Genomic DNA, 25,055 nt, shown 5'->3' with positions numbered 1-25,055 from the left:
GCTTGCAGTACACTGGCGGAAACCCAGAATTAATTATTGTGTTAGCTATAATTTACATCTACAGTGAAAATCTCTTCACACTAGTTCTCAAAATCTAAAAAAGTGTTTCATTCCAAGCTCCCAAATATGTGAAGTGTTTGACTTTTCTTTATTTTAAATCATTGTAAAGTTGAATATCATTTTTTGGGCTGTTGGTTTGACAAATTTAAAGTTATTTCAAAATGTCACCTTGGAAAACAACTGTGATGTTGTTATTATTCTAAACAATTTAATACTTTAAAACATAATCAATAGATAGATTAATCATTAATGGTCATGACCATCAGCTGCAGCTGGCTCCATTATCCCCAACCAGCTTCATCTACCGGTGTGGTACAAAGCAGGTGTGGACGCATTCATGCACCATGGTTCTCTTGCTGTTTGACAGGTGCATCTCATCTGTCAACCTGTCACCTTTCTAATGTCTTCCCTGTCTCCTCTAAACAAGAGTCAATGTCAGGCAAAGGTGATCTTTCTGTCCGACTCGCCTGCCACTAAGTGTCTGAAAGGGCCGCTAAATGGACGTCTCCCTATTTTTCTTCACCAGGGAAGGTCGAAGCAGTAATTGTAGAGGGTGTATTACCATAAAGGGCGGCCCCAGCTGTCTGCTGTGATTCACTTTAATGCGCGACGTAAGCCGAGAGGGGAAATCTCACTTTGGCCAGATTTCAGCAAACTCATTTCCAGCCCCGATAACGAGAAGGCAAGCGAACTGTAGAGAAAACCATAAATAATTCAAGCATCAACCCCGTACATTGGAGGCTTCTCATTATTACGCAACTGAGGTCAATTTAGCGTTAAAACGTCGATTTTACAAGCTGTGTCACCATCTACCTTTGGAATGGACATCTAGCAAGCCAAACTGAGGGGAGACACAGGAGAGAAAAGTTGCAAAAGAATTCCCGGTGGAGAAAAGGTAGAGGTTTAATTTGTGTTTCAAAACTCCAGCAGCGTACATTCGTTATGGTTCTGCCTAACATAAAGCAACTCCACAAGTCTAATATCTTTTAAGAAGCTATTTTAAAAGATTTTAACATACGTTGCTCCCTTAAAATCAAAACCAGTTCGACCAGATAGTCTGTTTTATTTGGGTGGTGTATTTCCTCTCGGTCTTGTTCCGTACTCAAACACACATAATTGAATGTGTTCAATTGTCTGAGACTGTAATATTCCTTGGCCTGTGATGGACCGGCAACCTGGCCAGGGACTACCCTGCCCCGATATTTCACTTAATGTGTGCTGCGACCCTGAAGAGGATGAGCAGTTTACAAAACGGATGGACGGATATTATATTCTCACATTTAATGTGGATGAGAAAACAAAAAAATAATTATAGATCGGGGGAATGCAGCGCCCTATAAACTCTAACTGAATGTCAGCACGGAGGAGACAAAGACGGACAAATGCCAGCCGTTTTGCAGGATGCTCTGTAATTGGAGTCCCAGAACGAGCGTGTGCCACACTAACCGGGCTTGTTATGCAGGCTGCAGCAAGACCTTGGGCCGCTGGTGAAATGCAATTTTACGGAATAAATAGACTGATTTAGCCATAAATATCTGATGGAGATAATCTTGCCTTCCTCATTACATCTAAATAATGTCAGCGATGGCAACACTGCTATGAAGGATGACCTGGTATGGTGTGCAAACAAGAGAGTCTGCCGTTATCGCTGGTGTTTACAGCCCATATTCAGTGTAGCAAACCCCTGTTATTTCAACATATGACACAATGTTTATGTTCTGCCTATATCAGGTTAAAGATGCTAAAATCTTTACCATTTATAAATCTTGAGTAAAACTAAAGTTATGAATATCACTCAAATGCTTTGCTGACATTATTTACATAAAACAGCTTTTTTTCCCACTTTTGTCAGGGTTTTTTATTTTGTTGTTTGACTTTGGTGGTTTGGTAGCAAGCAATGCACGGGAACTTGGCTTGGGTTTCGAGGAGTTGTAGCATTTATTCACCGATAAATAAACTGTACACACACTGCTACATTCACAGCTATAACTGTTCATTTCATACTCGTCGTCACACACACACACACACACACACACACACTCTTTCTCTCTCTAACAGACACTCGCTGATGTTATGCCCGGGCTTTCAATACACTAGCGGAAACCTGACAGAGTATGGTAGTCACCAATGTTCTTGTAGTCATGTTGATGTACAGGGATAGTGGGTGTGGTTGTCTCAGAGTAGTTTAAAAAGTACGAGTACATGAGCACAGTATTGGACACGATTCCCAATACTGCTATTGGTGCCTCGCTATATGATTTTGTTGATATTTTGAATACACCTATAATTCTTGGTGAGCCAGAAGTTAATTTTAATACTGGAGGAATCCAGCATTTTAATCAAAATTTTCATAACTGGAGGACATGCATGAACACGCAAAGGTCCATTGGGTAACCGGTGCAGACTTCTTCATGTATGTAAATAAGGCCACTGAAGAAAGATTCCCCCCGCGGACAGACTGCGATATCAGTCTCAAATAACAATCAAACTCCCTCGACTTTCCCCAATAATAATATGGTACAGCCTTTCAGGTCTGAACTCTGCAGAAGAGCAAGCATCTTATTTTGTTGCCTAGCACCAATGTTTATGTTTCTGTAATCTATGCCGTCTTCCATTCTTTCATTTACTGACATAATATATCAATTTGTATGCATAACAGCTGCCTCGCCCCCACCAGACCCAAGCCTGTAGATGAGCCACATTTGAATAATTCAGATGCTGCAAACACCAAGCTCTAAATTGTATATTAATTCTAAAATTACACACCACCCCCTGGGCCCGGGTTACACTTTTAATAACTCATCACAGAGCGCTGAATGCTGTGTTGCACTGCACTTTTTCTCACTCAGAATTATTGGAAGACTCCCCGTTGTTACACCTAGCCTTTCACTGTTTTGCTACAATTTAATTTGCAATGTCTTTCATACGGTGAGTCTTGATCAAGTAACTGTGGTTTCGCAGAGTGAGCAGTCTTTTTCTTCTGGGCGTGGAGAGAAGTCATTTTTTTTAAGAGAGGCTGTGAGACTGCACTGCACCATATGCGAGCACCATTGACAGACTTAGATGAGTTGCCAAGTAAAAAAAGCCTATAGGATTTTCCTTTTGAACTCCCACAGGAGTTCTCTGGCTAATTTTACACCCACTTATGCTCCTTGACCCACTAAGCCATAAGAGGACAGTTGTGTCTGGCCTAAATACTGTACAGTACAACTCTGTGACCTCCTGCGGGCAGAAAGCCGGCTATACCTTTCATGGTCACACTGCACTTCAGAGAGCATTAGGCGGTGCTTTCACTGCAGGTCTCCACGCTCAGTTTTAAATTATTGCTCATATTTTTTGTAGATGACGGTTCAAATCCTTGGCTGGATATCTCTTAAATTATCTGATCGCAATATGACCTGACAGCGATGTGAAAAACACACCCGCAAAAAGATTAACATCACAATAGATTTGGTTGTTAACTCAACTTTCTCCAATTCTCTTTTTTTGGGATACATATTTTTATTGAAGGAATGATACAATACCTTACGTTACCCTCCATTTAAAAAATAAATTAAAAAAAAGATTACCCTCGCCCACCATCCCTGAACGCACCTTGGTAGCTGAAGTGTTCACAATGCAGCATTTCACATTTTAGCAGCAACACACTTCCAAGGCAACAGCCCACACATTTCTACAACATGTTAAATGATCCAGAATACACTCAGTAGCATTGCATCAGCCATCCTGTGAGGTAATCAATAAAGCAAGTTTGCAAATGTACGCAAATGCCTTCATCCAGTGGGTAGTTCTCTAAGACTCCCTAAGTGTGACAAGATAGGTTTCCATTTCAAGTCTGCATCTGGATGAACTGACTCATACCAGATACAACTAAGAGCTCCTAAGAGTTCCTTCTGTCCTGTGGATGGTTTGACTAACGCAGCTGTCACTACTAACATTGATAATGTCTCCATTCAATTTATTTTCGCTGGTGTTGTGCATGCTGGTTTTAACGGTTTAGCACATCTTGACCAAAAGCCACGTTTCCATCAAGAATTTCTTGGTAATTTTAGTCAAGGAACTAAAACCGGTCACTCCCCTGCACATCCCTTCTATTACACTCGACACTTTTACACCACACTTAAGTGGGTACGGAAAGTATTCAGACCCCTTTAAATTTTTCACTCTTTGTTTCATTGCAGCCATTTGCTAAAATCAAAAAAGTTCATTTTATTTCTCATTAATGTACACTCAGCACCCCATCTTGACAGAAAAAAACAGAAATGTAGAAATTTTTGCAAATTTATTGAAAAAGAAAAACTGAAATATCACATGGTCATAAGTATTGAGACCCTTTGCTGTGACACTCATATTTAACTCACATGCTGTCCATTTCTTCTGATCCTCCTTGAGATGGTTCTACTCCTTCATTGGAGTCCAGCTGTGTTTAAATAAACTGATTGGACTTGATTAGGAACGGCACACACCTGTCTATATAAGACCTTACAGCTCACAGTGCATGTCAGAGCAAATGAGAATCATGAGGTCGAAGGAACTGCCCAAGGAGCTCAGAGACAGAATTGTGGCAAGGCACAGATCTGGCCAAGGTTACAAAAGAATTTCTGCAGCACTCAAGGTTCCTAAGAGCACAGTGGCCTCCATAATCCTTAAATGGAAGAAGTTTGGGACGACCAGAACTCTTCCTAGACCTGTCCGTCCAGCCAAACTGAGCAATCGTGGAAGAAGAGCCTTGGTGAGAGAGGTAAAGAAGAACCCAAAGATCACTGTGGCTGAGCTCCAGAGATGCAGTAGGGAGATGGGAGAAAGTTCCACAAAGTCAACTATCACTGCAGCCCTCCACCAGTCAGGCTTTATGGCAGAGTGGCCCGACGGAAGCCTCTCCTCAGTGCAAGACGTATGAAAGCCCGCATAGCCCGCACAGACTATGAGAAATAAGATGCTCTGGTCTGATGAGACCAAGATTGAACTTTTTGGCGTTAATTCTAAGTGGTATGTGTGGAGAAAACCAGGCACTGCTCATCACCTGCCCAATACAATCCCAACAGTGAAACATGGTGGTGGCAACATCATGCTATGGGGGTGTTTCTCAGCTGCAGGGACAGGACGACTGGTTGCAATTGAAGGAAAGATGAATGCGGCCAAGTACAGAGAGATCCTGGAAGAAAACCTCTTCCAGAGTGCTCTGGACCTCAGACTGGGCCGAAGGTTCACCTTCCAACAAGACAATGACCCTAAGCACACAGCTAAAATAACAAAGGAGTGGCTTCGGAACAACTCTGTGACCATTCTTGACTGGCCCAGCCAGAGCCCTGACCTAAACCCAATTGAGCATCTCTGGAGAGACCTGAAAATGGCTGTCCACCAACGTTCACCATCCAACCTGACGGAACTGGAGAGGATCTGCAAGGAAGAATGGCAGAGGATCCCCAAATCCAGGTGTGAAAAACTTGTTGCATCATTCCCAAGAAGACTCATGGCTGTACTAGCTCAAAAGGGTGCTTCTACTCAATACTGAGCAAAGGGTCTGAATACTTATGACCATGTGATATTTCAGTTTTTCTTTTTTAATAAATTTGCAAAAATTTCTACATTTCTGTTTTTTTTTCTGTCAAGATGGAGTGCTGAGTGTACATTAATGAGAAATAAAATTAACTTTTTTGATTTTAGCAAATGGCTACAATGAAACAAATAGTGAAAAATTAAAGGGGTCTGAATACTTTCCGTACCCACTGTACATCTCACTTGTTTATAGTCCTGTTATCTGTTCGTTTGTGCACTTTATTTTATATTCCACTTTATTTTATATTTTTCTGTAAATTTTTATATGTTTCTACTTTGCACTGTTGATTGTTGTTAAATGTTATGCACCTTCCGTCATGTCAAATTCCTTGTATGTTCAACATACCATGGCAATAAACGGTTCTGATTCTGAAAAGGTTCCTTCAGTCCATTGTTGTCTGCGTTTCTATAGCGGTCTAAAAAACCTGCGAAGACAAAAGGGGCCAATTAGTGCCCTGATGGATGAAAAAGCAACATGACATGGGACAAGGGCATTTACTGTAATTAAAATTTAAAATGGAGCACTTCAGAAATGGAGACTTCTGTCAATCAATTTATTTGTCACATGAAACTGTACAAGGTAACGGTACAACCCCAGTGAAATGCAAACCCATCAGCTCCTTAAATTAGTAAATTAACGCTATTCACCACAAAGCACATGCCTCCTCTCTCTCTCATAGAGTCCTCTGTTCTGTCAGATCGATATATAGAAAAGAGTCATGGTTGAATGGCGTTGTTCGATATTCTGGGATTCAGCCAAGTTTCATGGCCAGTTCAGTTCCTGATATTCTGTTGGAAGCTGATGCATGCACTGAGGTCATCCAATTTTTTTTTATCTCACTGCGGCGGCATTTCCTGCTGCATAGTATTTACTGATGCATGTTGGATGTAATTAATAAAATGCAGAGGAGGAAAATGAAACTAAGTGCGTCTGTCTCCACAGTTAATAACAGAATAATCATCTGTTATTCGTCTGATAATTATTTGTTAGCGCTTCGGATCGTAGCTGCCGTGAAACAATCACTTCTAATGTTATCACACACAAAAAAAGCTTCACATTTTGTCCTAAAATGGTTCTAAATCGATACGTGCACTTGTGTGTTTTTGACTAATAAGCGATGGTCATCCCCGCAAACATCACCCTCAAAGTTCCTGTACTTTCAAAAACTACTATCCCCCCAACCAATGCCTTTTTATGGGGATAAAATGTCCCTGAAAAATGTCCCGGGGACCTAATTTAGACCCTGGTCCCTGCAGTTGAAACACAATGGTTTCCTCCAAAGCTTCATAGTCTCTGAGGACAGGTGCTACGGTCGAAGAGGCTACAATCATTAATAATGTTATACTTGTGCGTTTTCTTCTATGACAAGTCAAAATACACCTGTTAACTGAATTAACTATCCCAATCTTCTCTGGGTTTCATGTGTTCACCCAAAGCTCAGTGTGCATCCGACATTTTTTTGATTTTTTAATAGTGTGATGAAGTTCAGCATAGTTGTACCTGCTCATTAACTGCACTTCCCTGGTGTCCCAGGTGGAAGTCAGTTCCTAATTAAATGTAAACCAGCATCCTCTGAACCACGGTTTAGTACTCTATCAAATATTTCCTGCCTGGGCACAGACTTTAATAAACTAATCGTTCAAATGGTGTTTCTTTAAATGCCAATTAAATTGGATAGCTCTGCTGCGCTCATCCCTGGATACACATTTTCAACGGTAAGTTAGCTGTTTGACTGCCTTCGCTCTCTAGTTTGAAGAGTAATTTGGAACTGCTCTACTGAAAATGAATGGAAGAGTGATGTTGGTGTAGGTTGGTGTCTTTGAAAACCGAAAGAGCTTCAGACTTCAGTCCTGTTATCAGTTCAGATGAAGGAAATTCACCGTTTTCTCCAGAAAACCAAAAACCTTCTGAGCTACATCATTTATTTTTAGTCAACTGACACAAAAAGTTTCAATTCCCACTTGTCTGTCTCCTGGAGATGGTTACTAATGCTAGTAAACATTGACTGATGGACTGGTCTGGGCCTTTTATGAGCCTTAACATATACGTAGTACTGTGATGGCATGCAATTTATTTTCAGCTCTTTGAATGCTTAATGAACTCGCAAAAAAAAATGTTAAACTGCTTATTCGAAAATAATAACACGCACAAGGATAAAAAAAGAGAGTGATGGGTGTCATGATGATCATCAGGAGTGCCAAAGGAAGCATGACGTGCTGCACACTTAGCAAGATCAACAGTATTACCACCAACAGTCCTCTTCAGCGTATAAATGACTCCCAGGATGTTGATACCTATATTTTTTGGCAAACCATATTCCGAACATGTAGAATTAAATGGAGTGAGACAAATCTAATTGAGATTCATCAATACTTCTTAGTGATCTGCCTGAACCCGTGGTACTTACAGTGGACAATGATGAAGGCTTGGCAATGGCAGTGCATTTTTTCACCTCTGAAGGTCAACACAGTAATCATAAGAAGGAACATTAATGTACCTTGAAGGACAGTTTCTGTTCTCAGCCAAGATTAACTTTATTGTATTTTTTTTTTTTTAAATCCGAACGGCAGGACCGCATCAGTGTCCAAACATGAAATACCTCAGTGAGAGATGCACTTAGTGTTCACGTAGAGATATTTCATTTTATTATACTCTACATTTTGTCCAAAATTAAAGTGACTTCTCTGTTTTGCAGCAAGTAAAAACAAAATCTTGAAGAATTCTCCGAAGACCTTATCCAACTTTTCCCAGGAGCTTGACATAAATCGCCTCACAGCGTTGACGACAGCTTTAATATCTAAAACGGCTTGTTGTTGTAAATTTAGGAAGCATGAACATACCATATGAGTTAGAACAGCTAAGGTCCTAGTGTCTCTAACACACTCAGATGCAAGATTAGCTTGCAAAGCTGCTTTTTTGTTGCACGGTTTGCATGTAGAGCGATATAAAAAGATGATTTGACTGACAGTAGACTTTTGTCTTCTTGTATGGTTTTGTTCTCAGCAGGGGTTTAGCTCATCGCTGCAGTTGTGGGAAAAAAAATGAATAAACAAAACTGCAACTTTAGTTTTCTTCATGTTCTTTCTTGTGCTGAAATCATAGCTGGTCTTTTAAGTGTTTCATCATGGCAAATGAAAAAATAAATCTATTTTCCTGTTGTGTTTTTGTCAGACAGGAGCATTGTGTGCTTTTATCCTTTTACTATTCAGTTCATGTCCTGTTTTTTGGGGACTCTGGATTTTCTTCTCTATTGTCCCCTATCGAGTTTAAACGGTATAACCCTCTGAGGCCATATAACAAAAGCCTTGATGTCTCTCTTCAGCTGTATAACCTAGGGCAGAGATAAAGAACCATATGAATTTCATTGAAAAAAGATAAAATAATCCCTCCTAATTGATTAGAGGCTAAGTGGAGGGCAGGGTCGTCGGTTCAATTTTTAAGAGTTCCTCTGCTGAAAAATATTTGTGTGGTCAAATATTGTCAACAGATCCGGAGTGGAGTCCGTAAAGACATTGAAGGTTGCAATTACTTTGAGGGGAGAGATTACATTTCAAACTAAACCTGTTCATTGTGTAAACAAATATGCCTTTGCTTAGATTCCCTTTGTGTGTTTGCAATTAGCATTCCGCCACTGGCACATACTGTATGTCCGTTTCTTCCCTCAAAAAATGTCATCCTAAAGCTGGTCTACATCATTGCTGCAAATCTACTTTACATTAAACTGACACTTAACTGAAGTTAATCTGTGGAAAAGGACAAGTTGTTGCACATCCAACATTATATTGTGTCGTAATTCTGATTTGAGAGGTAAACCAAAGAGCTACATCCTCCAAATCCTCCATGCGAACCTAACTCCTTAAATTCTGTGTTAAAATCTCCTTACTTCTGTGAGAGATTACTCATTTATTAATTACTAATATTTGATAAAAAATAACGATGCATTAACACATATTCATCAGAGGAAGCATAAACATGGGAGAAGAGAAACTACCTGGTTTTCTGCTGTTTGCCAACCAACCAGACAGCTCACTGTAATGTGAGGCAGTAATGGCAGAAGCGTGGGGTGCTTACAATTAGTCGTCAGTCTCTGAAAAATGGGGTTGTTGGAGGAAACGCTCTCAGTGCTGCATCCTGATGTGGACAGAAGGAGAGGAGCCAGGCCCACGTTCAGTCATTAGCTGGGGGAATGAAACGGGACGGAAAGTTGCCAAGTGGCTGCCAGGTGCTCTCATATCCACTCTCTAGCACATGCACTCAGCCAGGGACCAGCACACACATATACTGTAAGAGGGTGGAAGTAACACATTTCTTTTGGTCTTGTTACTGCAATTGAATACATTTCGTTTCCTTTTTTTTAATCATGACTGAAGCATTTGTACATCCCATCTATTCAAGTTATACAACCTCGACAGTAGGTCTTCTTTACAAAACAATTGAATACATATAATAACAATACATATTGTAGCATCTGCTGAGGCACATTTATGTGTTGAATTTACTATCTTTTTTAACAGTGTATTGTAAAAACTGAAAAGGGAAAGTAACAAGCAACCCAATAAAAGCAGGTGCACATCAGAGTGATTGATATGCAGTGTCGATTTATTTTTTCCATTAGCTGATATCTCGGCCACATTGTGTCCTCTTCTAGAGCTTAAAAGTAATACAAAATAACATCTAGCTCAGTGGATGTTCAGAATTATTGTATGAAAAATAGGAATTGTATTTTGCATGCTAACAATGGGATAGGGTAGAGAGATTATAGCTTATACACTAAATAGGATACAGCATTAGTACCAGCTTTGGGTTCGTCTGGATGTTCATCCAAATTCAGTATTGAATCAGTTCATCAAGATTTGAAATCTGTCCATTCCCTACTCTAATCTAACTAAAATGGAAGTTGTCTCTGTCTGTATGTGTGTCTACGGGACACACATCCCGTTCTGAACAGGCACGTTTTGAACTGGCACAGCTTTATAGTCAAATTAAATTAGGGTTAGCTTTCAACATTTGTAAGAAAGTAAACGTACAAATAACTCAGAGATTCAATTAGCGCCACATTTTGTTGGCCAAGAAGGCAGAAATGCAACAGTGATGAGAGGCAGCCTAATAAACTTCACAACTGATAGATACAATCTGCAGCATATTCATGCGCCGCTGTTGCCAATCAAATAAGCAATTAATATCACAATTGCTGTAGCCTTCAGCAGTAAATAACCTGTAATGAAGAAATGTAAAATAGGTTACCCCAATCTCGCTACAACAGACTTCAGTCTGACTGGTTTTAAATAGTCTATAGTTCACAGTCTGCAGACCTGATCTACATGATGGAGTGATGTGTTGTTGACTGTAGCTAACGTTAGCCCAGCTGCTGGAAACAGATGCTCAGCTGGACGGATATCCCGGGGACAAACAAAACTGTTGCTCCTACTTTATCTGTGTATTTACTGCCACTACTAAAATGCATTTATATTCAGAGCAGGGGAGTGCCGCCTCTACAGTTCATTTTTGTCTCGATACTGTAGAACGCACATGTAGTTAGAGTTTCAGCCTACCGTTATCCGTGAAGAGCTTCCGTTCAAGATGCTAGTTCGGCATAAGCATGACCCCTCAGGAAGCTAAGCTGCACAGCTGCTGGGCTTTGGCAGTATTACTGTATACCAGGGTAAGGCTGAAACAATTCCTCAAGTAACTCGATTATACAAATCATCGATGCAAATTCTTTAATCCCCCCCCCCGTCTACCCGTCCACACCAGGTTTGTGTTGGCGCTAATCAACAATAGGCCGACTGAAGGTGTACACAAGAGCTGTCACAAGCAATCCCAAAACACCTATTGGCATTGGTTTGGATAGGTATTATTGTGTGTTGCTTCTGGACAGCATGCACCTGAAGGAGAGAAACAGAGCGAGGCAGACACATTTATGGCATCACAACTGATAAAATGAGACTTTATTTTATTTGTAATGGTGGAAGTAGCTTCTGCAGCGGGTTTTGTGCCCTTACAATGTATGATGGGATCAGTTTGGATGACTCGTGCCGCCTCAGTCTCAGTCAAGCATCACGGCAGAGAGAAGAGACATACAGACGAGCAGCGAGCAAGATGCCTGAAAATTAATTAATAGATATACATTTTAATTTGAACACATAACAGTCTGATCATTTAAATTATAATGCCATTATAATAGTAGACCATAAGTAGACCTTTTTTTAAAGTAATTTTTCATATAGAGAGATATGTGACTAGAAATGTGATAGAATTGGAATAGTAAAATAATCAATAGCTGCAGCACCTATACCAGATTCTTTAGGACTATTTTTCAATATTGTCCTAAATACACACCATCTGCTTTCTATGATACTGTATTGATGAGATGTATTGCACAGTTTGGGGTTCTTTTGGTTTAGTCTTCTTCCAGCTACAAAAGCAATATATGGGTATTTTATTCACTTGCCAGTCTGCCACCACTACCGCATATCATCTCCATTCAGCACTGATATGTCGGTACCAAGTAACGCTACAGAATGTGCTCTCAGGAGAGAGAGAAGGCGAGCGTGTATTACGATGAATATGAAGTTTATGGTAGCTGTGAATGTAGCAGTTCAGTAGAGTATGAGCTAGAGCGGGTGAATAAATGCAACTCCTCAAGATCCAAGGATCCAATGTATGTGTCTTGCGTGCCATCTGTTGATTGAATTGAAAGTGTAAGTTATCCACATCTTCAGCTTAGGCTCACTTAAGGTGGGCTAACCTTTAAGGTGGACACGATGTCCTACATTACTCTTTGCTAATTTAAAAAAAAGAAGAAGATACAAGTAAACAATTGGTATTTTGCCAACCAGGAGTCACAGAAACAAGACTGTAAGGTCCACTCACTACTTCTTTTCTGAGCCATCTCTCATGGTCTTTATCTGCAAATTGAAGCAAAGTTTGCTCAGTTATTATGAATTGGTCTCAGTTGTCATCACATGACCTTAACGTGGGAAGATGATGTTTAGGCCGAAAATAACGCATTACTGTTGGCAGGAGGCAATATAAATGTTCTAAATGTAGTACCTTTAGATAATGCTTCTCCCTCTTGGATCAGTGTGAAAAGTGAATTTGTTCCGATTGAAATTTGTAATAAAATAAATTATAAAAACGTCCTTAATGATTGGTGGGGTACTTTTAATGGGCACGGTGGAGGACAGTCATGGTTTGGCTATTAATATATTTTTGAACCATTGATAAGCCGGAGAACGTTTCACATGCAGTATATAGTTTTCATTTGTATTTACAGTGTCCTTCCTACTCTGCAAAGTAGTTTGTGATGAATGTGTCGGACAGCTTTTTATGAATAAATTGGACGTGACTTGATTTGGTTGTTGTGTTAGATTTCTCGAACACCCAGCAAAGTCTATTCATGTGCCGTCAGTCGCATTTGTAGAGAGCTACAAGATGGATGTTCAGTTGTAAACACCCTGCTATCTGCCTCCTTTACCTGAACTGAAAATGTTCCTGTCTTTTTTAGAAATGTAATACATTTCCCCCTCGCCGTATTTCCATTGTATGTGATAATTCGGGGCACACGGGAGTATTTTGTGCTGCTACTCCTGTCGGCACGTTGTAACTTTGACCTTTGCACTTTTTAACTGTGGCATGTTTTACTGTTCAGGAGGAAATTGCATTTCACTGTTTAGTCATCTTGTATAAGAAGTGAATGTGTGAAAATGTGAATGCAAAGACTTTCGATTCATTTTCAGTTAGTAAACAGAGATGCAGGGTGAGCTGGCAAGGTTTCAAGAGCTCAGATTTCATTAAAAAAGGAAGAGGCCCTCTCTTTTATTAATTAGTTTTTGGCCTCTGTTTGGTACAGTTCAATTATCAAACAAAACAAAAATGACAAAAGGAAGGACCACATCGATTAAAAGCAAAACACTATCCGATCCCATCATGCTACAGTATGAAACTATAGGGCTAAAATAACATGTATGCACCTACAGTCACATGATGAGTTACTATTCACTAGAGAAGTGTGCACTTGCTAAGTATAAGACATGCCATTACACATTTTCTTATGACTTCCCCCGTGCTTTGCATTTGAGAGGGAGGACTATGGAACGGACTCATTGAGGTGGAAGGGAAGTCATCAATGTTTTAAACATAGTGGGTTACTTTGCTCCAAAGGTTTGAAAAAGCTCTTATGCCTCAAATAGCTTCTCATAAAATGTTCACGAGTTGTTCATGCCACCAGGAGCAAAAGTGTTACCCGGTGCTGCAATTAGCATATACGGTACGTTGTGGGAAGGAGAGGAGGTGCATTTCAGCAGGTGATAACATGACACCTCCGTAATGTTGCTGATGGATACAAGGTATTTTAGCAGTTCTGCTCCTTGAGGACAGAGATCTTTGACTTGGTGTGCCTAAGGATAACGAAGCTACAACTCGCTGCTTTTCTGACTTTTAATACCACAACAATTTTAGCAAGGAATCTATCTGTATGTGTGTGTGTGTCCTTCGCATATCTCAAGATCCTTTCATCCGATCTACTGCACACTTGGTGGGTGTATTGCTGGCGACCCAAGGACGTGCAGTGTTGAAGTTGTTGCAAATAGGATATGTGACACGTTCAATGTTAATAAACTTTGAATATAAACGTGAACAGAGCTTCAGGGCTCTGCATAGTGCTCATTGACAGCAGTAAGGCCATCCTCGACCAAAGAAATTCTTAGTCGACTTAACACTATGATTTTGTCGGCTAATCGATCAGTGGATTTATACGACAGATCTCTACAATTTAATTTTAATAAGTCATTTAGCATGAACGAAGCATAAGAAAATGACTCATCCACTAAAGAAATCTTAGTCGACTAAGACCAAAACGATCGATTATTCAACGTATCGACTAAAAGGTGGCAGCCCTTAACGGCAGTTCAATTTTGCTGCTGGATGCTGGATATACTACAAACAAAATCTTCTTCACTTCCCTGATGTCAATGATCAATGAACGGTTCTCTAGAACACTGCAAACAGCATTTAGGGGGGCCAAGCAATCGGCTCGCTCCAAACGGACACGTGTTGTGAACAGCCACAAGCTCCGAACAGGCACGCCTCCGACAACGCTGCAAGCAGCGATACCGGAGTCCAACAATCCACTCATTCTGATGCCGAATATAGACGCGCCCTTATATGCATTGCAACCTCATTTACATTTTCATGTGACAAATCTATTATGGCTGGATTGTCTGGTTATTCAAAAGACTTTTTGATGGCTACAGGTCTACTAAAGTTCCTCTCGGTAGAACTTGTTCCCTTATTGCAAGTCTAAGATGAAATCTACAAGGTTGTGCATAAATAACAACTCAAGCTGGGTGAAAATGAATCAGGCTTCAAGACATTTTATTTCATTCTCCATTAATATGTCACAAATAATTAATTCATGGTCAACAAATATGCAACATTCGGGAGCTTGCTGTTTCTGAGACTCTGCTAATGGTCACAGTTTATTTCAGTCACTGTGGGAGAAAACCCGACGTGGCGGCAGATCGAATGCATACATTAAACTTTTTCTTTGCATGACAACAGCTTTGCTAAAAATACACTTAACTGCTGCTGCTACTGTAGATGCTTGTGTATTCCAGTATTTGCAGCTCTGCACACGGCCCTTATGTACCTGCTCAACATCTGCTGTGACTTTCAAAGAAGTTAAACGAGCAATGTGTCAGCCGGTGTAAGGGAATGTGACATTGTTTGTGTGCCATGTAAAGTTTTAGCATTGTTTTAGTAGTTGTATTTTTCTGATTTGCATCCCCTTGTACTCGTTCATGGGCCTTGTGGGCCATCTTAACTCGGTGTGCCGAGTGAGCTTAGAGCTCCCGACTGTTGTTTACCACAGTCTGGTCTCTCCCTCAGGACTCTGAGCTGCTGTAATGGAAAACATCAGATGTGTACCAGGCGAACCTTCTTAGTTAGGAAGAGAAGAGGAAAAAGCCCCGCCGGAAATAGGACCTGCAGTATAGCTTGTTGAAAAAGAGATGCACGTCCAAGAGTGAATGTGCTTCAAAACATTGGGGCATTGCTAAAGTGGGGCGGCTGTAGTTCAGTGGCCCCGCCTCCTACTGTCTGCATGTTGAAACGTCCTTGAGTGAGACACTTGAACCCCAAGTTTCTCTCCAGGCGTTTTAGAGCAACCCACTGCTAACAGGGGTCGGCTACTTAGGATGTGTTGGTCACATGTCATGTATTTCCCTGTAAGTGACCTTGGATTTAAAGTTTTGTTGTCATTAGTGGTTTTGAGCATTTAGATGCAGCAAGAGATGTCAGAGGGCAGCTTGAATGGTTTTACAAAGAGTTTCCATTATAATGCTTTTTGTCTTTTGCTGTGAAGGCAAGGCTTTAATCCATCTGCAATGACAATCTGATTGTGCCTGGGTACAGACCGTCCATGACTCCATCAAGTCTGATTTGACCGATTCGGCAGCGTGACATGAAACAGCGGTTTGTTGATAAAAAAGTGTACGAGCCAATGAGCGCCTTGGGGCCACGAACACTTAGCCAATCTGCACTATGGGCGGGACTAATGCCATCGTCTAGCCATTGTCAACGGTTGTCAGCTGTGCGCTTGAACCGAGGAGTAATAATAAATCAAAGAGGCAATGTCAGACTGAAGATGGAAACATAACGGGTCAGATCACTCTCAATATTAATGAATGCACACAGAAGGATTCACAAATGTATTTTGTAATACACATAGATGATTCTCCAAACATATTTTTCGTTGCACACAAAAGTTCATATCATTATATATATATATATATATATATATATATATATATATATATATATATATATGTAAACAAAATCCACATCATTTTTATAAATAATATTTTTGTGGAGCGAGTCATTTCTATATAAATCAAAAAACACGTTTGTGAATCCTTGTGTGCATTCCTTAATATTGAGTCAGATCTGACCGCATAGAAACAAGTCGACAATTCTGTTTGATATCAGGCAAAATCTGATTATGTCGGCCGTGTCCAAGTACGTCTGTTATCCTTTTAGAGAGCGTTCACCTCATTATGCACGCTTCGAAGCATGATGCCCTTCAAATTATGTGCTGGAGTCACTTATGTCGGCACCTTGGTGTTGCTTACATGCTCTGACTAAATGTTGGCATTTTACTGTGAATTGAATTCAATGATTATATTTGAATGTTAGTGAGTAATGTGAAGAATGCTGTTATTTTACTATCTTATATTCATTTTACATAATAAATGATCATGGTAGGTCATCTCTTTAATTCCCCAAAAATATGAATTGTGTTTACCTAAGCTCGTACCAACCAATTTAAACCAATAACATCGTGACATCTATCCATCCAACAATCGATCTTCAACTTTTAGTGGCAAGTGAGGTGTGTGTGAGCCACAGTCCTCTCTACCACCGTATCGGACTACATTCTAAGCTCACACTTTTTAGCGGTCCAATCGAATGCGAACGATTCGATTTTCAATCCTATTGTGAATGTTCACTGCTCAAATATTGCGTTTCTTTGGAAAATACGTCCCAGAACAGAAGCTAAAGACGCTCTAGCTTCTGTTTCACTGAGACTTTAATCTTCTGTTGCTTTTTTGGATCAGCGGCAGTCTGGTTGAAAACTCATTTAAACTTTACCAACAGTTTCCAATTTCTTAATGGGTAAAAATGAACTTCCCTGTTGTGTGCAGCAGAACTACACAACAGCCTTCACAGCCTACATCTTATCTCATATACCATATCGTATTAAAACAGATAATACTGTGATATTTCATCGTGTTTGTTTCTCCTGTCTTGTACCAAATTAAGCAGAGCAGTAGCAGAAACAAATCCACCCCTATCATGATTAATGCTCCTGATAGGCGTTTACAAGTGCACAGTTCCAGCTCAAAATTCACACAACATCTTTCGGGTTGTCATTCACCACTGAGCATCGTGTATTTCCGCAATGCTCTGAAAAAGTAATAGGTCATCAATAAATGAATGGCTGTGCACAACTCCTCATTTTTCTCTGATGTCAGCTGATGACCAGACTGTTGGTTGTGCATACTGATAACAAATGACTGCGCCCTTCGCTGACCCTGCTGGTGGCAGAGGATGCCTGGCTGTGCGACGCAAATTCACTGAATAATCATTATGCCGGGCCACCGCAGGGATTTAATAAACTAGCAAATTGACTGGCTCCAATCAGGTCACAGTGTACGCGCTTGTATCTCGTCTAAACCCTCTGTGACGGCTCGATGATAACGCAGGACTGTGTGTGGGGTGATGTCCGGGATGCGAATGAGGCTTAACACTGTTAAGTTGGTGTGTTAACCACATTGTCCAACTGCTAAAGCTCAGATATAAACACATTTCAATTGAAAGCCACAAAGCTCTCAAAACTGACATTTCAGGATTTAATATAACCTAATTTCTCAGATGGTATTCTTCATCTATCATGATTGAATTAACTTTCACTTGACAAAAAATAAAGACTGCATGTATGTTGCTTTTAGCTACTTACAAGCTTATACAAGGAAATGGTGCAAATGCAACAATGGTTTCCTTTTTGGAATTTGTGTTTTAATGCAAACGCCGATACTAACTTCACAATGTTTGATGCGTCTGAGCGAAGAAGATTTATCTAATGCATTGTTAAAACCGTTTGCTTAGGCGTGTCTGTGGACGCCGGGTGCTCATTTTGCCTTTCCTTTGAGTTTATATATCTGCCCGTTCTGCTCAAAGCCAAATGCTTCATAGATTGTAATTAATGCAGTGAAGCACCACTCTAGTCAATATTTATTGGTCAGTGAGACAGTGTGCGCAATGTGAAAGTAGAGTTTGTGGATGCCAGTCTGTATGCGCCTCAGTTCAGTTATTTTTCTTCCTTCCATGACAGTTTTACAGTTCAGTTACACTCTCTTATCGAGACTAAGTGCAGTGCAACCCTGCGTTGAATTAAGGTCATGTGCAAAACAACTGAAAAGCATTAAAGTTGAATATTGACAGATATTTCAATATGAATGCTAAGCGGATACAGTTTTTATGAGCTTTCCTTCTTTACGTCGGCAGAAATAAAAATGTGGCCAGCTTTGTTTTCAAAATGAAGCCATTATTTTAATATTAAACATAATTAATGTAGCTGGATAGGCTTAGGTAAGTAATACAATTTATAGCTGAGGGTTAAGATGAAGTTCATGGTTAAACAAAAAAAGAAAAAGATTCATCAAATTTATAGCGGTATTAATCCAATGTGGCCTGAAGGTGGCAGAAATATGACAAAACTTGCTGATAAATAGCAGCCACCGTAGTACTAGCCCCTAACGTTTTATGGCTAACATCTTAGCAAACAGTTGCTTAATTAGACGTTAAGCAAAGCAACATTATCATTCCATCCGGCGTTATGTTTCTGGCCACCTGCTGAATATAAACCCAGCTCTGTTTTTGTCTCCATCACCCCAGGAGAAAAACAGATCTGGGTTTGGCTAAAATGTTTATTCTTCAACAGCTAGTTGCTGATGTTGTCTGTTTGCTGCTGGGAAGGTAGCAAAGCATAGATTTTCAGCTTGACACAGGGGAAACTGTGCATCTTCATGTCAAAGAAATTAGCTTAAAAAAAGGCTAAGATCTTTAGATCTTTTGAATCTAGTTTGTGCAGGACATCTTGGGGACACTTTGGATGAGTTCAAAAAATTAAAACTTCACTTTTAGTGGGACATGTCTTTGCAGATGTTAGGGATTCAAGCCACAATAGTTCAGTACAAACTTATGTCAGAGCTGTCATTGATCAATCCTGTGCTGGAGTGAGTCGTGGTTTGTATGCGAGGATGAGTGTTCAGGCATTTTAGCTTTCATTGTAGCCATTAACATGGTCCATTTGGCATGTGAAGAGAAAAAGAAAGGCTTAGATATTTGTATTACCATGGCATTTCTTTGAAGGATAGCTACACTTATTACATAGATATAGTGACCTTTTCACCGATAGAATAAGCTGTGGACAAATACGGTTGTGTCTCTTACGTTCATAACTTTACGCAACAGTGCAGCATTGAGAGGCACTCGCTCTGATGGTTGTTGAGTTTCTTTAATTATTTTTTTTCTCTGCTCATCATACCCGTCCACCGTCCCTTGAGGACCATCGCAAAGGGCAATCTAAGAGTGAGCAAGCTGCTATTAGAAAGCCGATATATTTGATGTGGTTCATGGGTTTCTGCACAGACTGATCTGTGGCTTGTCAAGACTTATTGGTGTTCATATAGGTTAAAATGGCAGACCACAACAGAAGCATGTCCTCAAAGAAATTAACACTAATCGTTTATTGAGGGGAAAATGTTGTTCTCATAAAACCTTTTTAATTATGTACTATTTCTTCAAATAACTGCTGCTAAAGAAAGACATACAAGCTGCAATGTTTGGCTCTGGTACTATTTGTTCTCCCCAGCCTGCAAAACCCAAGCCGTTCCCCCTTTAGTCATTCACTGTAGAGCGTTCATTCACATAAAGCCACACTCACATAAAGGTGAGGTAAACTGTGGGACACGCTGGCCACTGTAAACATACTCTATGCCATCAAAGTAGCTTTGGGTTTAATCGAAGGCTTTGCCCTTGAGATTTCCTCAGACTGTTGGGTTTTAAGGTCTGGAGGGGTAAAATAAAACTCGATTTTACGCAAACGACTTTCAAAATATCCTTTAGATTTTGTAGATCCTTTTATAACCTCTGAGTTTTATCTGCTGACCCCTTAGGGATCTGGACCCATGGGTTATGAACCACTGCTCTATGCGATAGCTCAATGAATACCTGTATGAAGACTGTGTATATATCTTTATATTTACACACACACACACACACACAACACACAACATGCATAAAACATCCAGCATACTTTAAAGAATAAGACATTTAATGACATCACCTCCTACTCTAGGATATTGTGATGGACATTTTCCTCTGCTTTCTGATGTTTTATGGATCAAATGATTGATCGAGTAAAATAACACGCAGATGGGATGCTCCTGTAGCTCGCCTTGTAGAGCGGGCACACCATGTAGACGGACTTCTTACTGCAGCGAGTTTGAATCTGACCCACAGGCCTTTGCTGCATCTTGTTCCCTCTCTCTCTCCCCCTTTCCTGCCCTTCTCCAGCTGAGGTATAATAAAGGCAAAAAGCATAAATAATTGTAATGGAAATATTTGTTAGTAGCAGCGATGTATTGTCTCGTTCTTATTCTAACATCACTAAATGTTCCATGAAACCTTAAAGAACTTTGAAAAAGACAGCGAAAGGCAAATGTAATAAGGTTATATTATAATTCACAATGAATTAAAACATGTTCATGATGTTTCTTCTGTTTTACCAGTATGTGGGCTTCCATTAGTGCTGTTGCCCGCCTGTCAGAAGTTTAAGAAGTTCACTCTCCTCACCACTAACTGATTCAGCCCTTAAAATGACAAAGCCTCCATGACAATGTAGATCTGATGAGGGTTTCCCAGTCGGAATGGGAAAGCATACTCGCATAGGCGGAACATATTTCTCTCTTAAAAAAAAACATTTAAAGTAATTTAATTAAAATGTACATTTATTTGACATCTTTGCAGTCTTGGGTTGAAGTAAACAGACTTTTAACCACTCTCAATGTGGGTGTTATGGATTTATACTAATATTTTGTGACTTTAGAAAAACATCATCCTGTATCAACGGGGATTCCCTGAGGGTTGACGGGACTGAAAGAGCCTTAATGTGATCCAACCTGTAACAAGAGCCTTAATGTGATCCAACCTGTAACCTTTAACTCAGACCTTCCATCTGTTCTGCTACACATCGATCACAGGTTGTGGATCGGTCAACGATGTAACTTTTTTTCTTTCTGTGTGTTTTCCGCAGCTTTTATGGGACACAATGGCTATCCAAGTCCATGTGAACACAAGTACTGTGGCTTGGGGCGTCACTGTGTGGCCAACCACGAGACTGGCCAAGGGGAGTGTAAGTGCTTGGATCACTGTAAGCCGCACTATAAACCCGTGTGTGGTTCAGATGGGAAGCTGTACCAAAACCATTGTGAGCTCCACCGGGCCTCCTGTCTCAAAGGACACAAGATTACCATCATGCACAGTGAGGAGTGCTTCTACAAAGGTAAGAGCTCATGTGACCTTTCTCTAATGGTGTGTGCGCTCCAGTGAATGCTGTATGTCTACCACCGTGCCCTTTGCAATGCATGCGAGTTTCCTTTTGGCCCTGTAACCTGTGGGTTTTAATCGAGTTTGCCTCCTGCTATGACAGGCACTTAAATGTTTAGATAAAAAACAACATTTAATGCATCCACAGTATGGACATGTGAAGCTAGTTTCTGCAAAAGAAATGTGTGTGTTTGCTGAAAAGTGTTTCTGATTTTGACAACTTCACCATTTGAAGGTGGTTCATTTTTAGTGCAATGAAGGAAAAGAACCTACACAACATACTGTATATAAGGTCAGGGACACTTTCATCCAAACTCATGCAGTTTTACTATAGGTACCTCCATGGTACACAAATGCTTATACCTGGGCAGTGTTAGTGTCATGTCGGACCCATTCTGTGACCCAGGACTGAATCTAGGTTATTTATGACCTAAAGGGATTGGGAAATTAAAGACGTTTTCAACATAGAAGAAGAGGAATAACTGAAACATCTGTGAGCGAGAGACAGTCTAGGAAGTTACCATCAGCCAAATGTTGGCTGCTGAGCCAGTTTACTCCACCAGCCTCTTTGGCAGTCAACCAGCCATCATTAGGGAGTGCCCTTCTAATCTTCTGCTACTTGGTTGGTAAAATAGTGCAAGTCTCCATTTTGGCTTACAGGCTTAAAATATTCTTACCCCAGATCTAAATGGCTCATTGAAAATATGTCACTCCAATGAAGATAAATAATAATTTCACCCACAAACAGTGACTAGAATAAACAACGATCGCTTTGGTGTGTTTTGTAGAGTTTGCTCATTTTGCAGAAATTACACCCGCTGGCTCTGCTATTGAGCAGCTTTTGTTGAATTTACTTTGGGGAATATGGACTTATGGGAATAGATTACCAATTTGGGGAAATACAACGGTCATCTTAGCTTAGCATAAAGACTGGGACAACAGCTAGCCTGGCTAAGTTTAAAGATTAAAAAACTGCCTACCAGTATCTCTAAAGCTCCCTAATTAGGCAGATGCTAGTACACCAGCTGAGACTCCATGAAGTTACTATCAGCAGCCAAGAAATAGTCCGACACATATTCCCCTGTGAAGCAGAGAATCCTCATTTTTACTTTAATGTTTTTTGTACAGATTGAACAAACCAGGTGTAAGATGTTAATTTGTGAGATTTTAGAGTTTGGTATCCCCCTTTTCCACAAAAGCTTTACCAGGAAGCAAATGAGCGTATTTGTTGAACTATTCTTTTAATATGACAGCAGGCGTAAAAAAAAAAAATCAAACCCATATTTTCCATCTCCTGAAAACTGTAATGCACAATGTCATAACAACACATCATTTTTGTTTGTAAAACTGTACTCAGTAAGAGGACCCACTTTCATTTTTAAAAGATAAAATAATTATTTTGAAAATCAATGTAGGAGTATTATTCAGGGGAAACATGAAAAGCAGCATATAAATTAAGGGGTTATCTCTAATGTTCTCTGTAGATGCACATATTACTGCATATTACAGTCCATTATAGAACATAACAGCACATGCCATTGTACCTTAACATCTTACACATAATTAAAGACATTGTTGAACCAATGACATGAAATATTGACATATATAGTGATGTATAACATTGCATAGTGAACACAACATAGAGATCAGAACGCTCAATCTGAAACCAGTCATATTGTGAAATGCACAGCTTGGTTCGAAGGAGGGAGCAGGTGGTTGCACTGTCGTGTTCATATTTCCCCAGAGAAGGTTGACTGCTCCCTACCATTGATTGTATAAACACACCAATTATTCTTAGTCCCTGGAAACAAGGCTACTCTCTCTTTTGTAACGCTAGACATTAGTGAAGTAAGAGCTCCTGACACGCCGCACCTTTGTTCTATTCAGAGCAAACGGGAATTGTTGCAAACTCACAGGCAGCATATTCATAATATTCATGAGCGATTGACTGAGTCTCCGCATTGCTTCGACAGGGCTTCTCAGCTCACTTGTTTACTTTGAAAAGTAACTTCATACGAGACTGAGAACCACTTTGGATCTATGTACTGTTTCTGATAAAACTCTCTTGTGGTCTTCCCTACAGAGGGTTTTTGGGGCCAACATCCTCGGTTTGTGAAGCCAAAAACAAAACAAAAACAAAAAAAAAAAACGAACAGCACATCCGTCTCACCACATACACGCATTCTGGCACCACTAAAATGTTCAATTTAGAGATGAACAAAGCCTTACAGCGGGAAAGGAAAATATGTGCACGCTTTTACAGCAATTCCCTGCTCTATACAAGAGCCAACACATGCAAACCGTCTTAAAACAGCAGCATCATGATTTGTCATACATTAAGAGCAGCCTAGATAAGCCTCTGATGACAATCAAAGCATCTGTTTCATCCCAATCACAGTAAAAAGGCATTCAGATCAGTGATACATCCCTGGTTGGTGTACGTCTCTGTGCCCCCCCCCCCAGCACCCAATCAGCATCTATCCGCAATGCAGAGTGGGATATTTGACCAATGTCAGGCGATCAATATCAGATCAACAGGAGCCAAAGGAAGCAATCATTTAAAAAAAAAAAACACAAGCCCCCCCTCCCATCACCTCCCTCGCTCGGTCCAGACGTTCTTTCTTTTTACAGTGATGGATATTTAATCAATTTCTCATTGCATGAGAGCGCCAGGGAGAGGACACAGGACACCATTAGTGATCTCTGCTAAAGGCATTGTTTTGTTCTCGACACTTTCAAATATTAAAAAAATAGAAATGCAAATTATAAAAAACGTTTACAGTTGTAAATGTTTACACAGGAAAACAGAGGGATTGCCTGAATATTGCACAGCCTCGGAGGATCTGTTCTTTGTTTCAAAGGGAACAAAAAGGAACCATGGCAATCAGAGGAAATAGATAATTGAGCAAATGTAACAGAGCTTTCAACTAAATGTGATGTGATTATGATTCAGGGGTTATTAGTGGGTAAAATGAAATCTGCCCTCACTGGCATGTTAAATGTGTCAGTTGATTTTTTTGTCCTCCAGGTAATGGGTTCAATTTACCTTGCAATATGGAGATACATTCTCATTATCGTAGCATAAAAAAGAATTTCCCCCTGACCTTTCTTCTAGCGGCACCATGCGGTTGACTTTTCTTGTGTGAAATAGGACAACCATTACTGTCGCCTTACGGCAAAAGGGGCCGGGGTTCAAACCCAGGCTGGCCGGCCCATATGTGTGGAGTTTGCATGTTCTCCCTGTGACAGCGTGAGGTTGCTCCGG

The 25,055-nt window shown here is 40.2% G+C and overlaps 1 protein-coding gene across 2 annotated transcripts in view; it reads left to right on the top strand.

Moving 5' to 3' along the window:
• The window catches only part of fstl5 (follistatin-like 5), a 149,322-nt gene that overhangs the window by 27,214 nt on the left and 97,053 nt on the right, over nucleotides 1–25,055 (top strand). For both annotated transcript variants that reach the window (XM_031866964.1, XM_031866963.1), the window contains exon 4: nucleotides 21,498–21,746. In XM_031866964.1, coding sequence (XP_031722824.1) covers nucleotides 21,498–21,746 — 249 coding nt within the window. The remainder of the gene's footprint in view (nucleotides 1–21,497; nucleotides 21,747–25,055) is intronic.

The sequence above is a fragment of the Anarrhichthys ocellatus genome, unplaced genomic scaffold (assembly GCF_004355925.1).
Source record: "Anarrhichthys ocellatus isolate YVR2014 unplaced genomic scaffold, GSC_Weel_1.0 scaffold37, whole genome shotgun sequence".
Classification (NCBI taxonomy): Eukaryota; Metazoa; Chordata; class Actinopteri; order Perciformes; family Anarhichadidae; genus Anarrhichthys; species Anarrhichthys ocellatus.
Note: the sequence above shows the minus strand (reverse complement) of the source record. Positions and strands in the feature narration are given on the sequence as shown.